Source organism: Xiphophorus hellerii, chromosome 22, assembly GCF_003331165.1.
Source record: "Xiphophorus hellerii strain 12219 chromosome 22, Xiphophorus_hellerii-4.1, whole genome shotgun sequence".
In the NCBI taxonomy this organism is placed as follows: Eukaryota; Metazoa; Chordata; class Actinopteri; order Cyprinodontiformes; family Poeciliidae; genus Xiphophorus; species Xiphophorus hellerii.
Window position 1 is genome coordinate 20695485 of NC_045693.1, and position 22383 is coordinate 20717867.

Below are 22383 nucleotides of genomic sequence, written 5' to 3' on the forward strand. Positions count from 1 at the left end.
CTTTTCCCAGTTTCATGGACTGCTGGGGTGTTGCTAAGAGGAAGCTAGCTCTGCCAGAAATGACGGCGTTGCTTTGACAGGCATCCGCCTGGTGTCAAAGTGGAAAAAAAGAAGAAAAAAAAGGAAAAGATAAAGACATGATCTGATTTAGGGCCACGTCTTCCATAACTCTTCATCTTCCTCTCCCTCAGTGGCAATCCCTGTCTTATAATCTTTAACACATTTGTTTTATGAAAGAAAAATGTTTAAGTTGTTTGTCAACTGGCTTGATCTATTTTTAAAAATGCTACTTAAACGTTTATTGTTCTCGCGAACAAATACTTCTGACATGCTAACGACAGCAAACCAAGACAGTGAAATTCACTGCCGGCAGGGTAATTTGTGTGAGTGTGTGTAGGGTTCTTCCCAGCATAAAACTGCACCAGTCTCACACCAAACATGCTGTCATTCAAAAATCAGTAAGTGGGTGTTGCACCTGGCAGCAGGAAAACATTTTTAATACTTTTCTTTAATACATTTCTTTTAATGTATCTGAAAACACATGAATAATCTAACATGTGGAACCAAAAAAAATAAAGCGCTGGTCTGACAATACACCATCCGACTACTGAAACACTTTTCTTTTTTTTATCCTCCATCTCACTGCTTGAAATACCACATCGTTGGTTTTATTGTACCTCTGTTTCTGAAAACAAAAGGAAACACAGATCAGCATAAGGCTTGGGGTAGTGATTATCTTCAAGGACTGGAAAGAGAATTGGAACATTCTGTATATACATAGAATTCATTAAAACAACTGGAAGATATTACATAATTCAACTACTTTGTGAGGGAGGTAGTGAAAACCCCTGAAATATTCAAATCCATTTGCTTCACATCTTAAAATTCTGTAATAGGTTGGAATTAGGGTTAAAAGCTCCATGTGACCTGAACACAATATGTTTTATTTATTAGCCAAGCAATTTGAATAACATCACTTGAGAAGGCTGAAATAGTTTGTTGTTTCTGATCTATTAGACAAAACCCCAATAATATTTAAAGCTGAGGGGATATGAATGTTCTTGCAACACACTGTACGTGTCTCAAAAACCTAAGCGCAGGTGTCGGTTAAGTATGAGGATTTGGAAATCACTTCTTTCAGAGGAAATTAAGACTGATCTGCTCTTAATTAGTTTGTTTCTCGCCATGTGTATCCTTGGCTCTGTTGGCTGCCAGCGTGTGTATCTGTCTTGCTTCTTCAAACACACTTTATAACACCACATCAATCAGGATAAGGAACCCTTAAATTACCTCTTGGTGCACAGTTTCAATCAATTATGTGGTTTCTGATGCACAGTTGCACATAATGCCAATAGCAAAACATTTATCACTGTCTGCATAACTATGCCACTTATATTGCTAAAATAATGCTGTTCCTTATAGGTGCCACATCCATAAACACTAAGCCTACACCTCCACAGACTCCTGTGCACACTAAGTGGCTCTGTACCTCCACTTCAACAGAAGGCTAAGCTGGAAGCATGACATCCTCATAACAGATGCATTGGGGTCAGACACTATTAAAACATTTAAAAAAATTACAGTCCAGACTCAAAATGCTGGATATCGATTTTGCTTGACAAGTATATAACATTCACCCTTGTGCACACGAAGTAAATACTGTAATCTTGTACACAGTAAAGACGTAATTTAAGTGACAGCGGAAAATGTTACAACATGTGAAACAAGACGGCAGTGACATAACGAGAGATCATGAAGATGATCTGCCACAGTCAGGATAAAAATATGAATCATTCTTTGCCTTGGGTTTGAAAAAGCTTTTTGTGATGCAAACGCCACATTAATGCTGCTCTGCTCGCCACCTTTTTCAGTGAGTAATGCGATCTTTCCTAACCTATTAAATCATCCCAAAGATGGGGGTCGTTCTGGATGATTAAAACCTCTGCTTTCCACGCCGTAACTAGCTAAAATAATAAAACAAAATACAACCCACATTTTGGGTGTTACTTTAGAGACAAGGACCACGTTAAAAAGCTCAGTAAAGTTCTACATTTTAAAAAAAAGAGCAGAGAGGCAAAATATCTGGCTTGCAACATATTGCAGATGAATTAAAGGCAGCAGTAAATGTGTAGGGGTGAGAGAATCCATGTTGAACAGACAAGAAAAATGAATACAGGACACAAAACCATACAAGATGTATGGTATTTTCTAGAGTTGTGTGATCTTTTTTTAATGCCATAAAAATGCGCTTTTTACCGAGAAATTTTCAGTACGACTATTTTTTTCCCTGTATTTCAGCAAAAATTTTATAAAGTAGTGCTACTCTCATTTGAGTCCAATTTTTTGGCTACTTTATTCACCTCTGTTAAAATGTTTTTTTAAAGCAGATAGAAAAGGGGAACTGAAGTCAAATGCCTTGTTTGTTTGCACAAACTTGGCGAGTAAAGTTGTGCTGAAGACAATAAATGTTAAACCAAATACGTTTGAACCATTACAGTGTCTAAACTCCCTTAAAGTGTGCTGCTGTTTTCAGATTTGGGCTGCACTGACATGGGACGTCTCTGTAAAATGAGGCCACCTTATTAAAGAACAATGAGATTATAAAAGGTTAAAACGTGGATCCATTAAAATCTCTCACTGGAGTTTACAAACTTGTTCCAGCAGTGACTAAAAACATGATGATTACAAGTTAGCTCTGGGTGTCTGGATGCATCATACCCATTCAATATGAATACTCCTAAAGGGATTTGACTGGCAGTGACAGTAAACTGGACAGAGACAACTAAAATGTTCTGCTAATTTTAGAAGCAAATGACAAATATACAGCATCTGGGATGTTTTATTAATCTTCGTCTTTTGCTGTGCTCTTTGTCATTGCACCAATTAGTCAAAGACGTTCATTTCTCCATTTACAGGCAACAGCCTTTTAGCAATGAAAGCTTGCTCTTAGCTGAATTGACTGTAGACAGAAGAAAAAGAATCGTCCATGAAGGAGCACGAAAAAGAGCAAATAAGAAATAAATTGGCGTGTTAACGCTGAATCTAATAAAGGTAAGAGAGCAATCATCCAAAAGCGAGTGATTATACTGTGCCGATTCGAGTAAAAGTCTTAGACGCGCATATATTTGCATGCACATTTGACCCAGTTTTGACTGATGCCTGCATATTTGCACTGAACACTCGAGAGATCCCAGGAGAGGTTTAAGCTGGGTCTTGATTTCACTAAGAGAGAGCTTACACACTAGCTTAGCCTCGTCTTTGGACGGTATCCCTTCTCCCTGGGCATGATGGAAGGTCCATACCAATGTGGGAGAGACAGAGAGTATGAGAGTAAAACTGGGGAGAGATTCTTGCGACAGATGGTCCGAAACTTGGCGTTTGGGTCTGTGGGCGCTAATGCAAACAATGGCTCCCACATACAGTTGGCGCCGCTTTATCATTGAGGCAAGCAAGCCGACTCTGCAGTTTTAAATGGCTTCATTCATCTTGAGCTCTATGAGAATTTAACACCCCGTCCATTTTTTTATCAGCCTTTTGCCATTTCTATCAACCTCACTGTCAGATTCGCCCTTCTTCCCCAAATCTAGTCTCACCAAGGCCCCCAGTTTTAATCCCTCAACTCCTAAACCTCCCAACCCTACATCTCAGCGCCATCTCCTCCTCCATGTGTCTGAAAAAGAATGCATCATCGCATATAGCTGCACTGCTCTTTTTTTTTTCTTTTTTTTTTGGCTGACTCCTATTTAGCCTCTAATGGGATTTACTCCAGGCTGATTTTCTGCTCTTTGTCCTGCATCCTGGAATGAAGTCTTCTTGCAGCCAATAGTGCAGGTGGTGGGTAGTAAATTATGCACACTTCCCCCTGAGCGAATCAGAAGTGAGTGAAAGAGGGAGTTGCGAGCTCTCCGTTACCAAAGTGGTTTCAGTACCTCTCACCAGAACCACAAAAACCAATTTTCAAACAAACCCACAAACTGCATCGATGAAAGCACCAGAGGCGCTCACTTATTACACCATGCAAACACACGCCGTATTCATAGCGCGATGCACAAACAGGCAAATCCTCTCCCTGCATTTATACGCCCACTCCATCTCCCTCTGCTGCATCTGTGTCATCTCAGCACACTTTGGGAAGCCCAACAACAGCAAAGCATAACGGCACATACAAAGAGAAACGCTGCTCCCATCGTGTGGGACTGTGGAGCGTCACAATGGACAGAGGCTGCGGGCCTCATCGGCATCAATCTGATCTTACAGAACGGATCATCGCAGGCCACCGCCTCCACCCTCTCCCCTCTCTTTATGCCCAACTATCTGTCAGTTTCTCCTGCCCTAACAGGTAGAGTGGTATTGATGGCCAAACCCCAGCGGTGGTTGGGGCGGACTGGGGTCGTGGCGAAGCACTAACATCTGTCACAGCGTCCTCCACAGCTCGTTATAAATCTGTCACACAAAAGACGATGGCAACATGAATAAGACATGGGGCGGCGAGACCTTCATGAGGGGGGAAACATGGGTCGCGCGTCGACATGTGTAACAAGCGGGTTGTTGAGTTATGAGTGGCGTCTAAGCAGGTGTCCTGACAAACTATTTTATTTATTTTTTTTGCTCTTCTGGCTGTCACAAACTGAATGCTGTTGTTAAAGCGAAGAAATCAATGAAGGTGCTTTCAAACGACAATTACAGGACACAGACAGGATGCATGTGGGCTGTTTGTTTTGAAGTCAACAGCTGACAGTGTAAAATGAGCCCAATATCCTCATCCGATGCCAAATTTTGTAATCCTGAACTCGAGATGGATTGTGGGAGCACCAACAATCAAACATCCAGGAGGATTTTGATGCACTGGGCTCATTTAAAATGTTATATTGTTTTTATTTTTTTTTTAGGAGGCAGACAGTCATAATGTCTTACAGAGGCCATCAGTCAGCCCCTCACACAATGACCCTCCTCCCTCAGAGGATCCTCAATCAAAGATGGCAGCATGAAAAGCAAGAAATACTTTGAAGTCAGCCTTAAGGAGTCTGCTGGTGAGGCAACATGTAATGAATACATAAACTAACAAAGGCACAACATGACTGCCGCTGTCTCTAATTAGAGCAATGTAGTAATTCTGATTGCATCAGAGAACAGGGAAACCAAATAACTGCAGTGCAGTGACCTCATGCTGTCTGCGGGAACTCTTTGAAGCTTCTTGATGGGCTGGTAGTCTGCATGAGCTTCAGTCCTATGGACGGATAGAACCAAACTCATGTCAGATAAGTGTGAAACATTTGTTTTAGCATTTATTTATGATGAAATCTGCCCTCCTAAAAACAAGCCTCCGAATGTGCAGATCTGGCAACCTCACCTAGTGCTTTAGGCAACTGATTAAAGTTGTTGTAACACATTAAGTTGCAGTGTATATGCTGCTTCTATATTGAAATACCAACTTTTATTTTGAAAATAACATTCTTTTTTTGTGTTTGTTTCCTGTGCTGTGTGCAATCCTCTACTGAAGATGTTTTCAGTTATAAGCACTAGTAAACAGAAGGAGTTACTCATTAAAATTTAACCTCAAGAAACAAGGCGGCCGTACAATCAGCGCCGCTGACCTCTGACCACCACCAGAAGGCAAGGCAGGTTAAATGTCCGATTACAGGACAAACTCTTACCACCTATACCACTGTTGCCACTTTGCTTCTGTCTGTAACATTGCTATCAATCCAGACAACACCAGAGGGGAGAAGAAAGAAATCAATCCCATCACTTGGCAGTCAGAGGAAGAAAAGTTATCTGGGTGAGCTCAAGTGCCGAGAGGTCATAAAGCACACAGTGCCACAGCATTAGCAATTCACATAAATATTTAAGATAATACAAGAATACAGCATTTAGGCACTTTGCAACAGTGGGAAATGAGCAGCAAACCAATAAGATGGCAAGTTTCAAGCAAGAATATAAACAAATTGACACCAGCAAATGTTCTGATAATGATCACTGCCGTTTGCTTCAACTTCTCCATCCACAGCTGATACCATCTTGAGTTGAGAATCAAACTCCATCTCAAGCGCATTATTTTGAACCCCTTTTAACTCAAATGCCACTGGAATCTCTATTCACCAAAAAAAAAAATGTAAAAAATACATCACTGAATAGTATTTCCTAACAAACTTAAATCACAGCGCACGGTGACATTTAGCATCTTGCACATAATTTATCTAGTGATACAAATCAGAAGTGGCATTTAAAGTAAATTACACATTTCCTGTAATTAAATGATCTGATCCTAAAGTTAATGTTTGGTTGAAATACTTCAGTCTTTTCCTCCCCTTCTTTTTCTTTTTTTAGACATTTATTTGAGCTCCCTTCAAGGAGAGTCGAAGGGAAGCAAAATGAGACATCTGTTGGAGATGATGAGACAAAGTGACACAGAGGTGTCTCTCCACTGCAGAGAAGTACTGACAGCGGATCCTGTACAGCTCCGAGCAGAAAAGCTGAAAACCTACAAAACAGATCCAGCCTTTAAGCCTTGACCTTTATGTTTCACTTCTCTTCCTTATTCTGCTCTCTCCCTCTTTCTCTCTCTCTTTTTCTGTGTGCATCAGCTGCTTAGACATGACTGACTCCAGCTAATCGGAGTAAAAAGCTTCAGGAATGTATATTTTCGTAGTTATTACACTGGCCTGCAGATCATAAAGGTTCCCCCCTGAGTCATCCTTGTCGCATGGCGTGAATGTAGCTAGTATAATGGCGCACTTGTGTGTCATCTGTGGAACTGCTCTGACAAGTGTTATGGGAGTAACACATAGCCTGTGCAACAAGACTGCTTTCTTTACAATAACACAGAAGGTTTGTAAAGAACAAAAAAATGTCAATATCAATAATAAACAGCGAAAAATGGGGATAGAACCAATATATCATGGCAATAAATGCAGTGCTAAACAGAGCTCTCGCACAAACATATTAAATGAAACAGTGCGCCATCCAGGCTTAAATCACATATTCTTTATTGCTGCGTAGCTCAATAAAGCAAATGCACAGGATTGTTGGCATATGTGACTCTAATCAGAGGCCCAGATCTTTCACGATGACTCAATATCATGCTAAATTTAACAGCCTGAGTAGGAGAAGCTTTGATACAAAGTTTGTGTTCACATCTTGCTAAATTCAAGATTATCTTTTCTACAACAAATTACTAAAAAAAAGGAAAAACAGTAACAATTTAAAAGACACTTCTATAAAGACAAGCAGGAAGCCACAAGTTCCTCTAGAGGTGTAGAAATACAACAATTAAAAAATAAATTGATAACCATTAGCCAGACGGGAAGACAAAGTAACTATTCTGAGAGTATCACCCACAAACTCAGAAGTGAGGAATAGTACTGTAATGTGCAAACAAAAATCAACTATAAATCCTTTTCTGAATTCTCACAACAAACATTTAAGTCAATACTTGGAAAAGAGTGAAAAACACCACAATTCATGAAGACAAAAATCAAAGGAAATCATATCATGTTGGTTTAGGCCAGGGGTGGGCAACTCCAGGCCTCGAGGACCGGTCTCCTGCAAGTTTTAGATGTATCTCTACTTCAACACACCTGAGTCAAATAATGAGGTCATTAGCAGGACTCTGGAGAACCTGACTGCACTTAGGAGGTGAGTCAGCTGTTGGATTCAAATATGTTGGACCAGGGAGACATCTAAGAGTTGCAGGACACCAGCCCTCGAGGACCAGGATTGCCCACCCCTGGTTTAGGCACAAGGAAATCTTGCAATCAAATATCACAGTCCATTTTATAAATATAAAAACCAAACAAAGGTTTATTTATTCAAGTCTATGCCTGGTATTAGTTTAAAATGTCAACACATCCACAATTTTATCAAGTCATCTATACTTCTTTGCCACTTTTGCTGTCAACTTTGGGATCCTGTTGACATTAAGTGGATAAGGGTTGATGTTTTGAACCCACTTGGAAACATTTTCTCTTACTGGAAACAAGCTGTTCAGGCAAAAGGCTAAAAACAAACAATTGATCTCAGTTCAATTTAGGTCTGGACTCTGGCTGAGTCCTTTAAACCAAATAAATATGCTTTGATCCAAACCACTACATTACAGCTCTTGCTGCACGCTTAGGAAAACCTTTCTCCCTCTCTAAAGACTCTAAAGTCTTTGGCAGCCTCTTATTCCAGCAATGCCTCCATATTTCTATTTAAAAAATAAAACTGCATGTCATGATGCTGCCGCTGCCACATATCGTTGTGCCATGCTACTTTTTATCCACCAACAGCAATTCCAACCTCATCTGATCAGAGCATTTTTTCTTCCAGATGTTTTGCTCCACATGGTTTGGGGCAAACGTTATTTGGTAAATTACAACAAAACAAATTCGGTAACACTTTATTTGAAGGGGTGGGGCATAAGACTGACATTACACTGTCATAAACATGACATAACAGTCATGAACATGATAAAGACAGGAGGCTCTGAACAAAGTAAAACTCAATTTCTATTGAGACATTCTGAAGCATAATATATAATATTTTAATATATTTTTACAATGATGAAATCTGACTCTCCATCATTATGTAGAAACACCCGCAGCGCTGTGAACGGATTAAATAAAAGCAACACTTCTGCTGCAACATCACTAAGCAGATTAAGGTACCATGTAGCCTTTATGCAGTCCAATGAAGAGCTTATGACGTATTAAAACTACAGCTGGGTAATTAACGGGGCCTGGTAAATGACCTGATCATCCTCCCTGTGTGTAGAGCTAGTAGAAAGACATAAAAAGACAAACAAATCCATTAATGAGATTTACATAGCATTATTCTTGTCGCTGGGACGATAATAGTCAAAGGGCAGCATTATATCAGATACGGAGCTCAGCGAGTAATGAGTTGTCCTAAACAGAAGATCAGATGGAGGAGATTATATTATGCATGCCAAATCCTTCAAAGGAACCATCATTTCAGCATTTCTTTCCATTACAAATTAATTCAGAAGGAGAGTCGGAGAGAAAAAAGAAAGCAAGAAAAAGGAGGACTGCACTCTGTGCTCCTCAAAAGACTATTGGCTTTCAGGGGTCTAAAGGGCAGAAAAATTAAATCCTCCTTGACATTACCTTGGCAAGGGTCAGAGGAAATTGTCCGTCACTGGTGGCGTGGCTTTGGAAGAGGACTCAGTGGGGCAAAGCACTCAACGATTCACCGCATGCTGCAGGTCCAGGAAGCCCTTTGCTGGAAACGGGTGGGAATATTTTTCTACCCGTTTTACTGTTTGGTTTCAGATGCAAGGAAAACTTGCAGGAGCTTTTTTTAAAAAAATAGATAGGGGCAAAAATAGATTTTTAAACCCTTGCCGCAAAGGTTGGTTTTAGTAGATTGAAGGCCATTTGCGCAGATACTTAAAGCCTCTGTGTAACGTATGTCAAGCAGTTGGATTGTTTTCAACTCGCCCTTCCTCGCTGGTTCTATTTCTAGCTTCACTGGCTGATCATATAATGGCCTAAATGCAGCACTTTGGACATGGGTGAAAATGTACAGATATTTAAGGATCAGACAGGTGGGTATCTATAAAAGTTTTGCTCGAGCATGTAAAAATTTTAACTTTAAATATGTAATGCTTATGTATTGGTAAGAGATGTTTAGTGTTGGAGTACAATGTACATTTAGCTCATGAGATGCATTTTTTTTTGTAAAATTGAGAATCCCCGATTTGAAAAGTTGACAAGTTAGAAACTATTTTAAATAATCGGTGTGTGATTATTCAGTCCAAGTTTGATTTATGAATACGTTTCTGTTTTCATGTTTGTCTCAAACTAAGGTCATTCCTTTAAAAAAAAAAAATGTAATCTATGAAACAGTCTTTTAATTTAGCCTTATGCCAACTTCACTGTGTACAATATTTTGTTACTGTCTCCTGTTTGAGACACCATCATGGTTATGTTTGTGGCAAAGCTTCTTCAGGATGCTTATGTAAATAAGAGTTGTAATCCAGAACTAGGAGCAGTCTGTACATGATCTCTGTCAACACATTAGGTCAACAGCCTACCTGCTTTATTACTTACATACAGCAGATATGTACAATATTTGACTTGATATACAGTACAGACCAAAAGTTTGGACACAACTGTGTGTCCAAACTTTTGGTCTGTACTCAATACAGACCAAAAGTTTGGACACACTTTCTCATTGAATTCAATGAGAAGGTGTGTCCAAACTTTTGGTCTGTACTGTATATTGGGTAAACACAGCAACCAGATAGAGAAATATACACCAGGTTTTATTATTGCAAAATCTTGTGCCATGTAATCTCATTACATCCCTCGTCTTGGTTCACATCTGTTTGTTGTTTTCTGTCAAATGTTCAAGCTAACGAGGCAAAATGGAAATCTAACCGATGCAGTAAACTTTTCTCAAATTAGTGTTTAAGTCAGATTTATCATGCAGTAATGTGGCAACGGAAACAGGAATCCCCTTATCGGTGCTCAAAAAAAACAACCATATTTCATTTTGTTAAAAAGGAAATGTGTGATTTTATGACAAGCGATTGGTGCTTAAAAATCTGACCTGCCAATACAGACACACCACTTGGTAACTAACTAGAAATTGTTTTCTGAAAATGAACAAGTGTTAAAGTTAAATTGAAAACACAGATGAAAACAAGCAGCAAAAAACACAACTGGAGTCCTTAACTGTTCAAAAAGTCAACAATCTCAGAAAAAATATATATACTGTATATGTTGTAGCTAATCCCTCAAAGAAAACCACTTTTTTTCCCTTCATTTCAGTCTTTTTAGTTTAGATTTTACAAGAATATATTGTTTGCAATATTACAGCAGATTACATTATCTCGATTTCATGTCACATTTTAGGGACATTCTAAAACGCCACATTATCACACTTCGACTCAGCTATCAGAAGACTATATCATTACATAGAATCTAAAGGCTAAATGTTCTGCCCATTTTATCTTTTCCACCACCGCTTTAAATTCAATGTTTTCCTTTTTCCCCTCATGACAGCAGCTGATGAAAATGACAGCATCAATACTCACAAGAGCCAAATTCCTCAGAGTTGTTGCTGGTGACGTTAAAATTTACACTTTCATCCCCTGCATCTGGGAAAGAATACTCCATAAACAGGACTTTGTATGCGTAAGTACGTGTGGTCAGGCGGTATATTTAGCCAGCCTTGAGCCGTCATCTCCAAAAGATAAGAACGTGGGCGGACTGAATAGGTTAGTGTTTTTCCTGTGCATGGTGCCTGTGTGACATGCTCATTAATACATGTTCCACTATCACAAGGACAAAGGAAGCCGAGTAAGGGCGAGGATGACACTGCAATGACTCCGAGCAGATTTTCCTCACCGCCTCACTACTGTTCTTTCTTTTTTTTTTTTTTGTTACCCCTCCCTCTCATTCACTAATGCTCATGATCTTTTTTTAGATTTGGGTTTTTCTTGCAGTCGTATTTATGGCAGGGTGGAATGGTTCATAAAAAAAATACTCCAAGCAGTTCAGTAAGCTTTTGCACCAGCGGAGAGCAGAAGGATGCATTCAGGTTAAGAATGGTGACAGGAAAATACAAAGACGAAAAGATAAATAAATTTTAAAAAGTGATGGATCTCAATTTTGTATGTACATGTCATATTTGTACTATAGTATAAAGTTTAAATACCTTGTTGTCATGGTGACCCATATGCCATTATACTGCTGTCCTCGCTTCATTAAATGTTACCATGTTATCTCATCTACAGAGTGGACAGGGGTTACTTATAGGAAGGAACATTTTTTTTACTCCCACTGCTTTTTTTTTTTTTTTACACAAACTCAATGAAAAGGTGCAAATGGTGACCGCCATACTTAAACTATTATCCTGACATTTAATTAAAACATATTTATAAGCTTCAAAGTCTGGTCTTGACATGATCATTCATGGTTTATCTCCATGTTTGGATTATGTTACCCATTCAACCAAGACAGAACTCGACCATATCTATTCAGTGGAGGATGCACCTGAAGAAGACGAGAAAGAGACGCCATGTAAAACCCAATTTAGTCACTCTGCACTGATTGCCTTGATATTTCTGAATCCAATTAAGAAATTTAATCTCCACTTTTCAAGCCCAATGTGATTCTGCCCAGACTGACATCTGCAACCAATTTTAATATATTCGTTTGTAATCTGGGGTCATCTGGTTAAGGCGTGCCAGACTTATTTTAAGAACTGAAAAAGATGGATCTTTGAAGCCACAATTGTAAATTGTGTTGCCTGCATCTTTGAATTGTCATAGTTTTACAAAAAAAAAACAAAAAAAAACTAAAAAAACACTTTCTTATTTCTTTTGACAGGTAATTAGTGAGGACTTGATTTGATCAGTTTTCTTGTTTTATGCTGTGTTTTATGTTATGAGTCATTTGTTTTTACACACATAATTTGTCTCATTTTGTTTCCTTTTGTGATTTTAGCTTCTGTGAAGCAGTTTAGGGTTTATAGTTTTGAAAAGTATTTTTTAATTCTTAATTTTTTTCATAATTTTTAAAGATGCAGCGCCTCAGAAAAGCACCCTGGAACTTTTTTATGTTTTTCTACAATTACAGACATCAACTCTGGTGTTTTATGTGATAGACTTACATAAAGTAGTGCATAATTGTGAAGATGGAAGGAACGTAGCACTTTTAATAACCACCTTGTTTTGCTATTACGGCTCTATAAAATAAAAATTTTTACCCATCCAACTTCGAAAATTTGTTCAAGCTCATTCACATCGGGTTCAGAGTCTGCAAAAGACTAAAAGTTGTCTTATAGATCAAAACGTCAAGGTTTCTACAATAACTGTGGCATATTTAAAAAATAAAAGTCACTCTATTCTTTTTGGCACTGCCATTGCTGTCACAGTGATGAGCCTAACACCGAACTGCTTCAGCCTTTTTTAAATTATTAAATTTTCAATTCTACAAGAATAGCTGACATTTTAAAAAGGGTAAATGGTGGATTATCTACTGCTGATGAATGATATTAATGGTATGTTGACAAAAACAGAATGAAAAAGGGAACTGAATTGAAGATCGTAGCCATGAAGCGAAACAATTCTGTAGCCATGAAACGTGGATTTTGTAGACCCCTCCTAATTCATCTCTTTTACGTCTCTCTTTGCTCCTCCTATCCTTAATCCAATTTCCTCACTTTCATTTCACATTCTGTATCTTCTACTTCTGCACATCTCATCCTCATTCCCCTCCACTCTGCAAACCCTCCCTCCCCGGCGTGCTCATGTCCATCCTCTCCTTCTTCCTTCCTCCTTCATTCTGTAGCAAGATCCTGACTGCTGCTCACAGTGGGATGGCAGCGAACAAAAGAGCAAAGCAAAAAGGTTAACTTATCCCCGTTGTCACTCAACACTCTCCAGCCCGTCTTGCCTCTGGTGCAAGAATTTGAGGCCACCCATCGATCCTCACATCATCGACTGCACATTATTCCCCACGCTCTCTGGTAACCGAAGCCGACCCTCACGCACACACAAGCAGACACACACTTTTTACACCCCCATCTGCCCACCCCCCCCCGTTCCCCAAAACACTTGCTTCTGTGAATATTTGATTTTCTGGGGCAGAGCTGTAAACAATAATTAAGCATGTTAAATGATATCCAATCAAGGCTGACAAAAGGATGTTCAATCACCAGATGGAAATGCAGTCGTTTAAAAAAAAAAAAAAAAAGCAAACAGCAATGATAAAAAGTGTTATCAAGAACTCCTGGAGATTTTGAACCCTAAAAATGTCAAAAGAAACCCTCGCTAGGATAATAAGCATGAGCTATATGTATTCTTCAGCATGTGCAAACTCCCTCGTTCACCACTGCTGAGTTAATTAATTTAAAGAACTAATGGCAAATAATTTGTTGCCCACTAAGTTTAATTGCCATGTGTCCGCTAGTTAGATAAGTCAAGCAATGCATGTTTATGGTCGGTTTATTTCTGCAGTATTATTGAATCTCTTCTCGAGACTCTGGCTAAAAATATTTTAGGGCTAGAAAATCCTAAAATACAAAGCAAACATATCACAGTTTGTCTTTATTTTGTTTTTCAAGTGAGTTGTCTTAGCTTGTCTTTGCTAGCACAGTCAGTGGCTGGTCTATTAATGGGATTGTGGGTGTAGTTGTTGAGCACAAAGTATTTTAGACAACACAAATCACAATTTTGCCCGTCTTGTTTTACTTATGTTCTCTTTTGAACTCAACCCATCTGTCAATTTCTCCAGGCTTTATTAGTAAAATGAATCAATATGCTCCCTCTCCAAATTAACTTTCCGCAAATTTACCTCCAGTAATTAGCTGCGGCAGAAACTTACTTTTTTCCTCACTGTCTGAGTGTGAGAATATTGATGTGAGAGCTGCCGACAGATTTACATACGGTGATGTGGAATACGACTTTTGACAACTCTATTGCTGTACTAAGTCCTCGTGACTAAAACAGGGACTGATTATGTGTAGAAAAGCAAGTCTCTCATTCTATGGCACATTAATATAAGTTATTCTTGTTGGCTGGGACACACCAGAGCAGTAATGATTTGCCACTGTGGTAAATTTCAGGCAGACTAGAGGACTATAAGGGTTTTAAATCACCAGATTAGATACCAATTCATTGGATCTCAAAGCTACTGATCTAAGACAATATTCCTACAAACTCCCGCATCCTTACTGGACAAATCTGCACATAAATTCTCACATTATGTCGTCACATATGAGCTGGAGGATTCCCTTTCGCCGCCATTTTCCTTTGACAACCATGTGCTGCATAGAGCTTAGACTTAATTACAATGTTTTCACTCCTTGGTGCCTTTTGCTCATGCTCACTTTTTTTTTTTTATTCACAAATTTTTAAATAAATATTTCTCAAATCCAGACCTGGAAACAGACGCAACAAATTATGTACGCTGTTAAAACAAATCAAGTGAACGTCTACTAAGCTCTCCAAAGAGCATGTGAATAAGAACACCAGATATCACTGGCGGGGTTCAACGCCAGAGCTAAATGACAGTGCGATAATTATAGCAGAGGCCGAGACATATTATCAGTTTTTGTGCCTGTCAGGAGTACTGTGAATAGCAATGAGTCATCAAGGCCTTTGTGCAACATGGGACAAAAGTACAGACTCCGTGAGGAAGAGTAGGGGACATAAACAGCTTTTGAAGGTCCCCGGGAACCTATTAAAGTCTTAATGATTCATTTTAGTGGAAGATTTTTTTAATTACTTTTTTTGAAGTCAACAGGACCATTGTTTAATGTTTGAGAAGGATGACCTTGGCAGAACCTGATGAAATAACTGATAGTTTTTGTGTGTGTGTGTGTGGGGGGGGGGGGGATAAAATATGAGACAGATGAGACAGATAAAATATCTCCAGCAAAAAAAAAAATAAATGAAGGAAAAAAATAGAAAATCAAAGTAATTGTGGAAGTGAACAAGTCAGTAACACTCATTATTCAAAGAAGCACAGCAAGCCAGCAATACTTGCCTCTTATTTTCAGTGTCATAGTGCTGAAGCAATATTTGATCATCTTCAAATGTCTTTTTTTAGTTCCTCATCTTATCTTCATGCTGCTGTGCTCCAACTCAATGGTTCCACCTAGCTTTTCAACCCCAGAAGACACCTTGCTTTGGCAACACTGCATGCAAATATTCCCCCAACACTTCCAGACCTTTGGGTCATCATCTTCCGGCTCCCCGCTGCCCCTTTAATTTGTTTTCTGATGCATAATGCAATAAAATTTGACACTTTTAGCAAGAAGACAAAACAGACTTGATGCAGGATTCCCACAAGGCTTATTTAGACAAACAGAGACCTCTTAAGATGCCACCAGGCCATCAGAAAAGTCACCAAGACCAATTAGGAACATTGCTGCTGGGGAATTGGAATGGCGTCTTACCTTCCTGCACAGCCTGGAATGGGTTGTTAGGCTCGATAAGTTTCACAGAGTGGGTGATTTTCTCACTCTGCAGGATGTCATCATTTAAACTCAGGTCTGAGATGGCGAGTTGGAAAATCTCATCGTCTTTGACAGCATTTTCCTCAAATATGGCACCTGTTGGCAGGAAACGAGGAGTCACGTAAGAAATGTACTAAGGAGGAACGACATGTTGGACCTCGGACAGTGCGAGAAGTAGACTTACACTTCTCACACGTAGCATTATGACCACTGAGAATGAATGAACACCGATCGTCTCTTCAGCATTGCACCTACTAGTGAGTAACAGGTCAGGCACCAAGTAAACAACGCTTCCTCGAAATTGACAACTTTAAACCAAGAAAAATGGGAATACAACTTGCTTAGAACATCTTGATCAACTCTTGTAGGGCATTCCGTCTACTAGGCGAGGTATAATAAACGAACAGTGGTGAACCGGCAACAGAGTCGGGGCTAAGGCTCATTGAGGCACTTGGTGTCTGAACAAATGAACCAACGTAGCTCAAACTGCTGCAGAAGTTCACACTGCTTCTGATATAAAGGTTTCAGAAAACAGAGCGCATCACCGTTGTTGCATATGGGGGCCGCAGACAGGTCAGGGTGTCTCGTCTACAACGCGCTGCTGCTCATCTGGGCACCAGACACCACAGCACACCTTCAATGGTCTAGCCTAAAGGCATCCATGTCAGGTCGGGGCTACAGAATGTAATCCCAGATCATTCAAAGACCTGTTGATACCATTCATCAGAGTGATACGACTACATTTAATCTCCAGCATCATCTAGTTTGAGCTTAGTCTGCTACGGGTGAAGATTGCAACATTTGATGTGCTGAGTCTATTATCCACAGCAGCAAATATTCATCAGATCTAATGCATACGACCTACTGAGCATTATAGGTTTGCATGCAGGAGGCACACTGCTTCTAAACCGCCTCTGCTCCTCCTCTGTTAATCAAAATGGCATCGGCCGGCGATTGAAAAAGTGCACACACATATCGCTGTGAGGGGGAATTCAGGAAATATAATTGAGGTACCCTATAACACTATGCGAAGCATCAGCCAACATCATCTGAATGGTGTTACTGCTGCTGTATTAAGCCAGTGACTGAGCACCTGCTGCTTGCCAGACTGTTGCAGTAAACTGTGAGCAGCAGCAACATCAGCAGCAGCAGCAGCAGCGACAGAACGGAAATCTGAACAAAGTGACATTGACATATTTATCAGGGATTACAAGGCCGGTAGCTGTGATCCGATCAGGACAAGGTGGGGAGGGGTGGGGGGGTGCAAATATTTAATGCAAATTATTTGTTTGAATAAAAAAAATACAGCCTAATACCATGTTTGAAGAGAATCTGTTTGAACATCCTCTGATAAAGGATGCCTCCATCTCTGCATACCCCTGGTTTGAAGTTGAAGTACAAAGAAGCTCTATGCCCTTTTGCATCTCTAAAACTCCGCTGACGTCCCCCACCTCTTTCCCTGCCTCCCTCCCTCTTGTTCTCTTTCTCTCTGTTATTTGACATTGCAGTCACGTTTGGGTGAAAGTTGAAGCTTGTCGGCTGCACAAGATGTAGCCGAAGAAAGAAAAAAAAAATCAGAAGAGGAAGAAGAAACCCCTGAGTATGTTGGCTTATGGATGTCAAGCTCTTCAAAGCTTTAATTAAAACGCGACTCACTGTAATCCGTGTTTTGAATGCAGACAGAGCGCAATTTATGGGGCAGAATTTGCTTATTATGGCTTTTGATCTGAAGCCAGGGTGAATGCAGAGATGATACCTGCAGAAAAGCAAGAGCTCACTCAATACCTTATAGTGGGCAGAAAGAATATAGCCATGACTAAATGTATGGCATTTAGAGGAGGGAGGGACAAAACTTTTTACCTGGTTTTATAGTGTTAAAGACAGGAGGCAATCTGGTTAGACTGTTTATAACGCCGTCTGACTGCAATCTCGTGTGTTGGCTGAGCTTTTTTTATTCCCTTTACAACTGCCTCTAAGAGCATCACGTTTCCTCGGACGCTTACCGATATGAATGATTGAGTCCGCATTGGCTGGATTGCAGTGCAATATCCAAAAGGAAAAGCAGATCAGCAGCAACTCCATCTCGGTATTTGAGCGAGGCGTCTCATCCAAGCTTTTTAACTCGACTGTCCTGCACTGTCCAAAACGGTGCAACTCCCCCCCACCCCCTCCCCGGAGAAGAAAAATGCAATCAGTTGACACCAAAAAACCCCACGGCGGTCCTTTTCCTTTCAGAACAGACAGGTGTGAAATCTTAAAAAAAAAAAGAAAAAAGAACAAAAATAAAGAAAAAATGCTTTCCTTCTAAGTTTTTTTTTCCTCCTTTCTCTCTAAGCCAACACAATCAGGTCAACCGCATGAAGGTGGGCATAAAGGACGAGGAGGAACCGACAGGGACCCGACATAGGACTGAGGAGACAGGTACAGCCCGGCGAGGGAGAGACCCGGCGCACCTCTCTCTCACTCCCGCTTCTCTCTCCCGGCGCTCCGGCGTCTAAAGCATGGCAAGCAGCTGAAAAAAAAAAGAGAAAAAAACACGGAGGAGGGACACCCCTCTAACTACACACGGATAGAGGTTCACATACACACACACACACACACACACAGCAAGGAGAGAGGGGAGATAGAGAAGAAGAAGAAGAAAAAAACACGCTCTTCAATTCTGTCTCAATCACGTGATTGCGGAGACTTCACGACTCTGCCGCCGTCCTGACGAGCCGGGGAGAAATGATTTGGACTCGCCGGAGAAAGACACGCAGAGAACCGATAATAGGAATAATAATAATAATAATAATAATAAAGAGCCGGAGGTTGTAACAGGCAGAAGGCGAAAAAAATAACCAAAACAGACGAGAATTTCTCACTGGAGAGACCAAACCCGACACAGATGTTGCAAAAGAGGTGAAAAGTGGAAGAAACAGTTCACTTTTGAGAGAGAAGTGTGCGCTTTTTTTTCCCCTCGGCTGAGACGTGAGGGATCGAAGCGGAACGGCGGAGCGCAGCTGGTGTGTCATGGGGAGAGGGGGGAAAAAGAAACTGATTTCTTTGCCGCGATCTGTCCTCGGCGGTGGCTGACGGATGAGAAACGACGGAGTGTACCGGGCAGCAGGCGGCCGGAGTTACCGGAGTATCATTAAGCAAAAGGGAACACAACTATGTCCGCAAAATGGATTCCTTAAAATTCACGCCACACTTTGTCTTTAATCGTGGGATCGCTTTGTTTGTGTGTTACTTTTGCTTGTAAATCCGCATCTGGGCACCACTTATCCCCAAATACACATCTGCGTGTACAAACCGGCTAAGAAGAAGGAGAAGTCGGACTTTCTCGATGGGCATAATCTTACAATTAAAGGATATTTCTCGTGGATGTCATAAAAAAACGGAAATATCTCTTAATTGTTTGGTTAAGTCGGTCGTGGGCACAGAGCAGAAACTTTCAGCACCACCAGCGAGCTGGACAGCGCCTTCAATTCTCAACAGTGAAAAAAAAAATAGAGCCAACAGATGCATCTATGGAAGTCCAACTGTGCCACTAAGCAAAGGAATAATTATTTTTACATGTCAATTATGAAATAAAATTGACAATAAATACGCTTGATAAATACGTATATACATGCATCTGTATTTATTTTAATGTGTTAATAATTTGCTAAATATATTAAAAATGACATTTTTAATAATACTTTTTTCAGTATTTTTTTCATTTAATAAAGGTTATTGTGCTCTGGAGTATATGATGGACAACGCTTCCCTGTTCTCAGCCAACATTAGAAATATTGGCAGGAAATGGGTTGATCAATGTCTCCCATATGGGACCTACCATTATCTAATCGCCCTGTGTTAACGGTCTGTATGGGTTTGATCCAGAAAAGCTCTGAAAATAAAGTGGGACTCATACCAAAAAGCTTAACATGTTACACAAACTGAACCGATTTTTCCAATATCCATTTTAGGCACGTTAGATTGTGTTTCCATTTTACTACCAACATGTGTAGCGTGTTTGTCAACCTAAATGATCCTATACAGGAAGCCCGTTGTGAGCCAAGGTCACATCCTTTGTTAGTATCTTGGTTACCAGCTCAGGCCTTGTATCCAATTGGGCTAAATGGATACTAAGTAGTCCTACTTACAGGTGTTGTCTGGGGTCCAATCGATTGGTCTGGAGTGGACTTGTTGTTCAGTTTAACCATTAGACGTCACGATCTATTGGACAGGCCGCAGTCTAAGCTCCTCTATCAAGTGCCAAAATTGCCAGGCTGTTGTAAGTAATATTTTTAAAAATCCTGAAACAATTATCTATAAATGCTTAGAATTGAAATAGAACTGGCAATAAATGGATTTAATTCAAATGTATCCATAAATGATTTCACTCCTTAAATGTCATGATGATTCCGGTGTCCTCATAGATCCCATGATTTGCATTTTCAGGGTGACATATTAGGGGAATACATACATTGTCAAGTGTGATTTTCTTTTTTTCTTTTTTCAGTTATGCTGCTATTAATGTTATTTCAAAGTTCATGTGCCAAAGTACAGCCTCGAATAATTAAACTGTCAAGGTGGCCCATCAAATAAACCTCAACATCTGATTAGTTAATCGGCACCAAAAGTGCACTTCAAAACAATTATGCTGAGATGAACTGTCTTAGGCTCATCCAGTGGCTTTACAATTCTAAAAATAAACCCATTGTGTGCGCATGTCAATGGAATAAAAAAGGTAAGAGAATGAACAGAACACATGAATGCTTCTTGTGAATGAGATATACGACTTCTTTTACTTTCTACTGTTATTTGTAACTTTTAAATAAGTGACTCAGTAATTTGCTTCTAACTTGAAGTGGTTTACAATTCACTTTCTCCCTCTGTGGCACTTTTTCATCTTCATATGTACCTCGTCCCTGAAACATTTGTTCTCTTGGAGATGATTTTAAGCCATAACAGAGAATAATACATTATATAAAATTAACGTTTCTTCAATTATAAACCAGCTACATCCAAATAACTTATATTTTTTTAAAAGACCAAGCACTGCCCCTAGTGGCTGTTTTAGATGATGCATTTGTAAAAAATAAAAAATTGTTTCACCATTTCCACTGTCAAACAGTACAAAATACATTTTGTGATAAAATAAGCTCACAATGATGGCCAATTATCTTAAACAGCTAAAGAAGGAGACGCATTTATGTCAATATTTAATTAATCCCAGCCGTACGTCGGCTTGGGTAAAATACAATTAAAGTGTTTTGATCTCTTATCATTTCCTTAACACAGTAGATTTAACCTTGAGGTTTAGCTTTTCAGCGGCGTCCAAAACAGCATAAAAAATTCAAAACATCTCAAAGGAGGATATAAAAATCCTTTAATTTCACTCATGTATGAAGCAACATGATGAAAACATTTCTTCAGTGAATAATTCATATTTAGAAAGTGGCCTAACTTCACATGGGCCCCAAAAATAATCCTTATTCCTTGAAGTTTTTGTTCCCAATGCAAATTTGCCCTTTTCCCTTCATCTTGCTGTATTGAGAAGACGTGCATATAGACAGCTATAAAGTCTTGTTTTTGTATTAAATGTCAATTGAGTGTCTTTTTATAACTTTTGCTTTGTCTACATAAGGAATACCTAAGAAGTTTGATATGTTTTATTAAAAGTACTATGATAAACAACTTTCTAAATATGGCAGTAAAACCAAAAGTGATTAATATAACTTTGCTTCTGGTTCATAGCTTCCACTTGGTGAGGATGCTTTAAGTCGAATCTCTATCTATCACGGTAACCATTACCATATGCATCAGGTATGTTAAAATTAATGTAGGCTCTCTATTATTTATAATCTGCATATAGACAGATATTTAAATGAATAGCGCAGCATGTTTTATGTCTTGTGGAGGGGAGCTTCATGCATTAATAAGTAGGGGTGTATACCAAATGACAGCAAGAATATATTTTTGTGGATTCCAATAAAATATTCTAGATTTTGGGGGGTTTGTTATGCAGTTCATTCCAACCTGTGCAGCTCCCAGTATCCATGCTTTAATGATCATCATCTTTCTGTGTGCAATTCCACATGCACAACAGTATGGATCAGTATACCGTAGTCTTGTGTGCCTAGACAGAGACACGGAGACCGCGGCAGTTTGGTCATGACAGCAAAGATGGGGGAATTTTACACAGACTAGTCATATATGTTTATAGCTATGAGCAATGAAGAGGAAAAGAAAGACAGGGAGACAGGGACAGCAGATATAGATCAAGTCAGACTGTCCCATCTGGTGCTTGAAAGCCAGAGGGAAAAAAAATAAAGTGTTACTAACCATTAAAGAAGACAGTTTTAATGCTAGACTCATCTGTAGAATCTGTATTCCCTTACAACTCTTCCATGAGTAGTAACATGAGTGCTCACAATTTAGTCT

General features: G+C 39.6%; 1 protein-coding gene across 1 annotated transcript in view; it reads right to left on the minus strand.

Annotated features, from left to right (window-relative positions):
- grid1a (glutamate receptor, ionotropic, delta 1a) overlaps positions 1–19606 on the minus strand; it is a 239526-nt gene extending 219920 nt beyond the window's left edge. Inside the window, exons 1-2 of the mRNA XM_032553886.1 lie at positions 17973–19606; positions 15910–16065 (exon numbers count right to left, since the gene is read on the minus strand). Coding sequence (XP_032409777.1) covers positions 15910–16065; positions 17973–18051 — 235 coding nt within the window. The 5' untranslated portion in view covers positions 18052–19606. The remainder of the gene's footprint in view (positions 1–15909; positions 16066–17972) is intronic.
- Positions 19607–22383: the final 2777 nt, after the last annotated feature.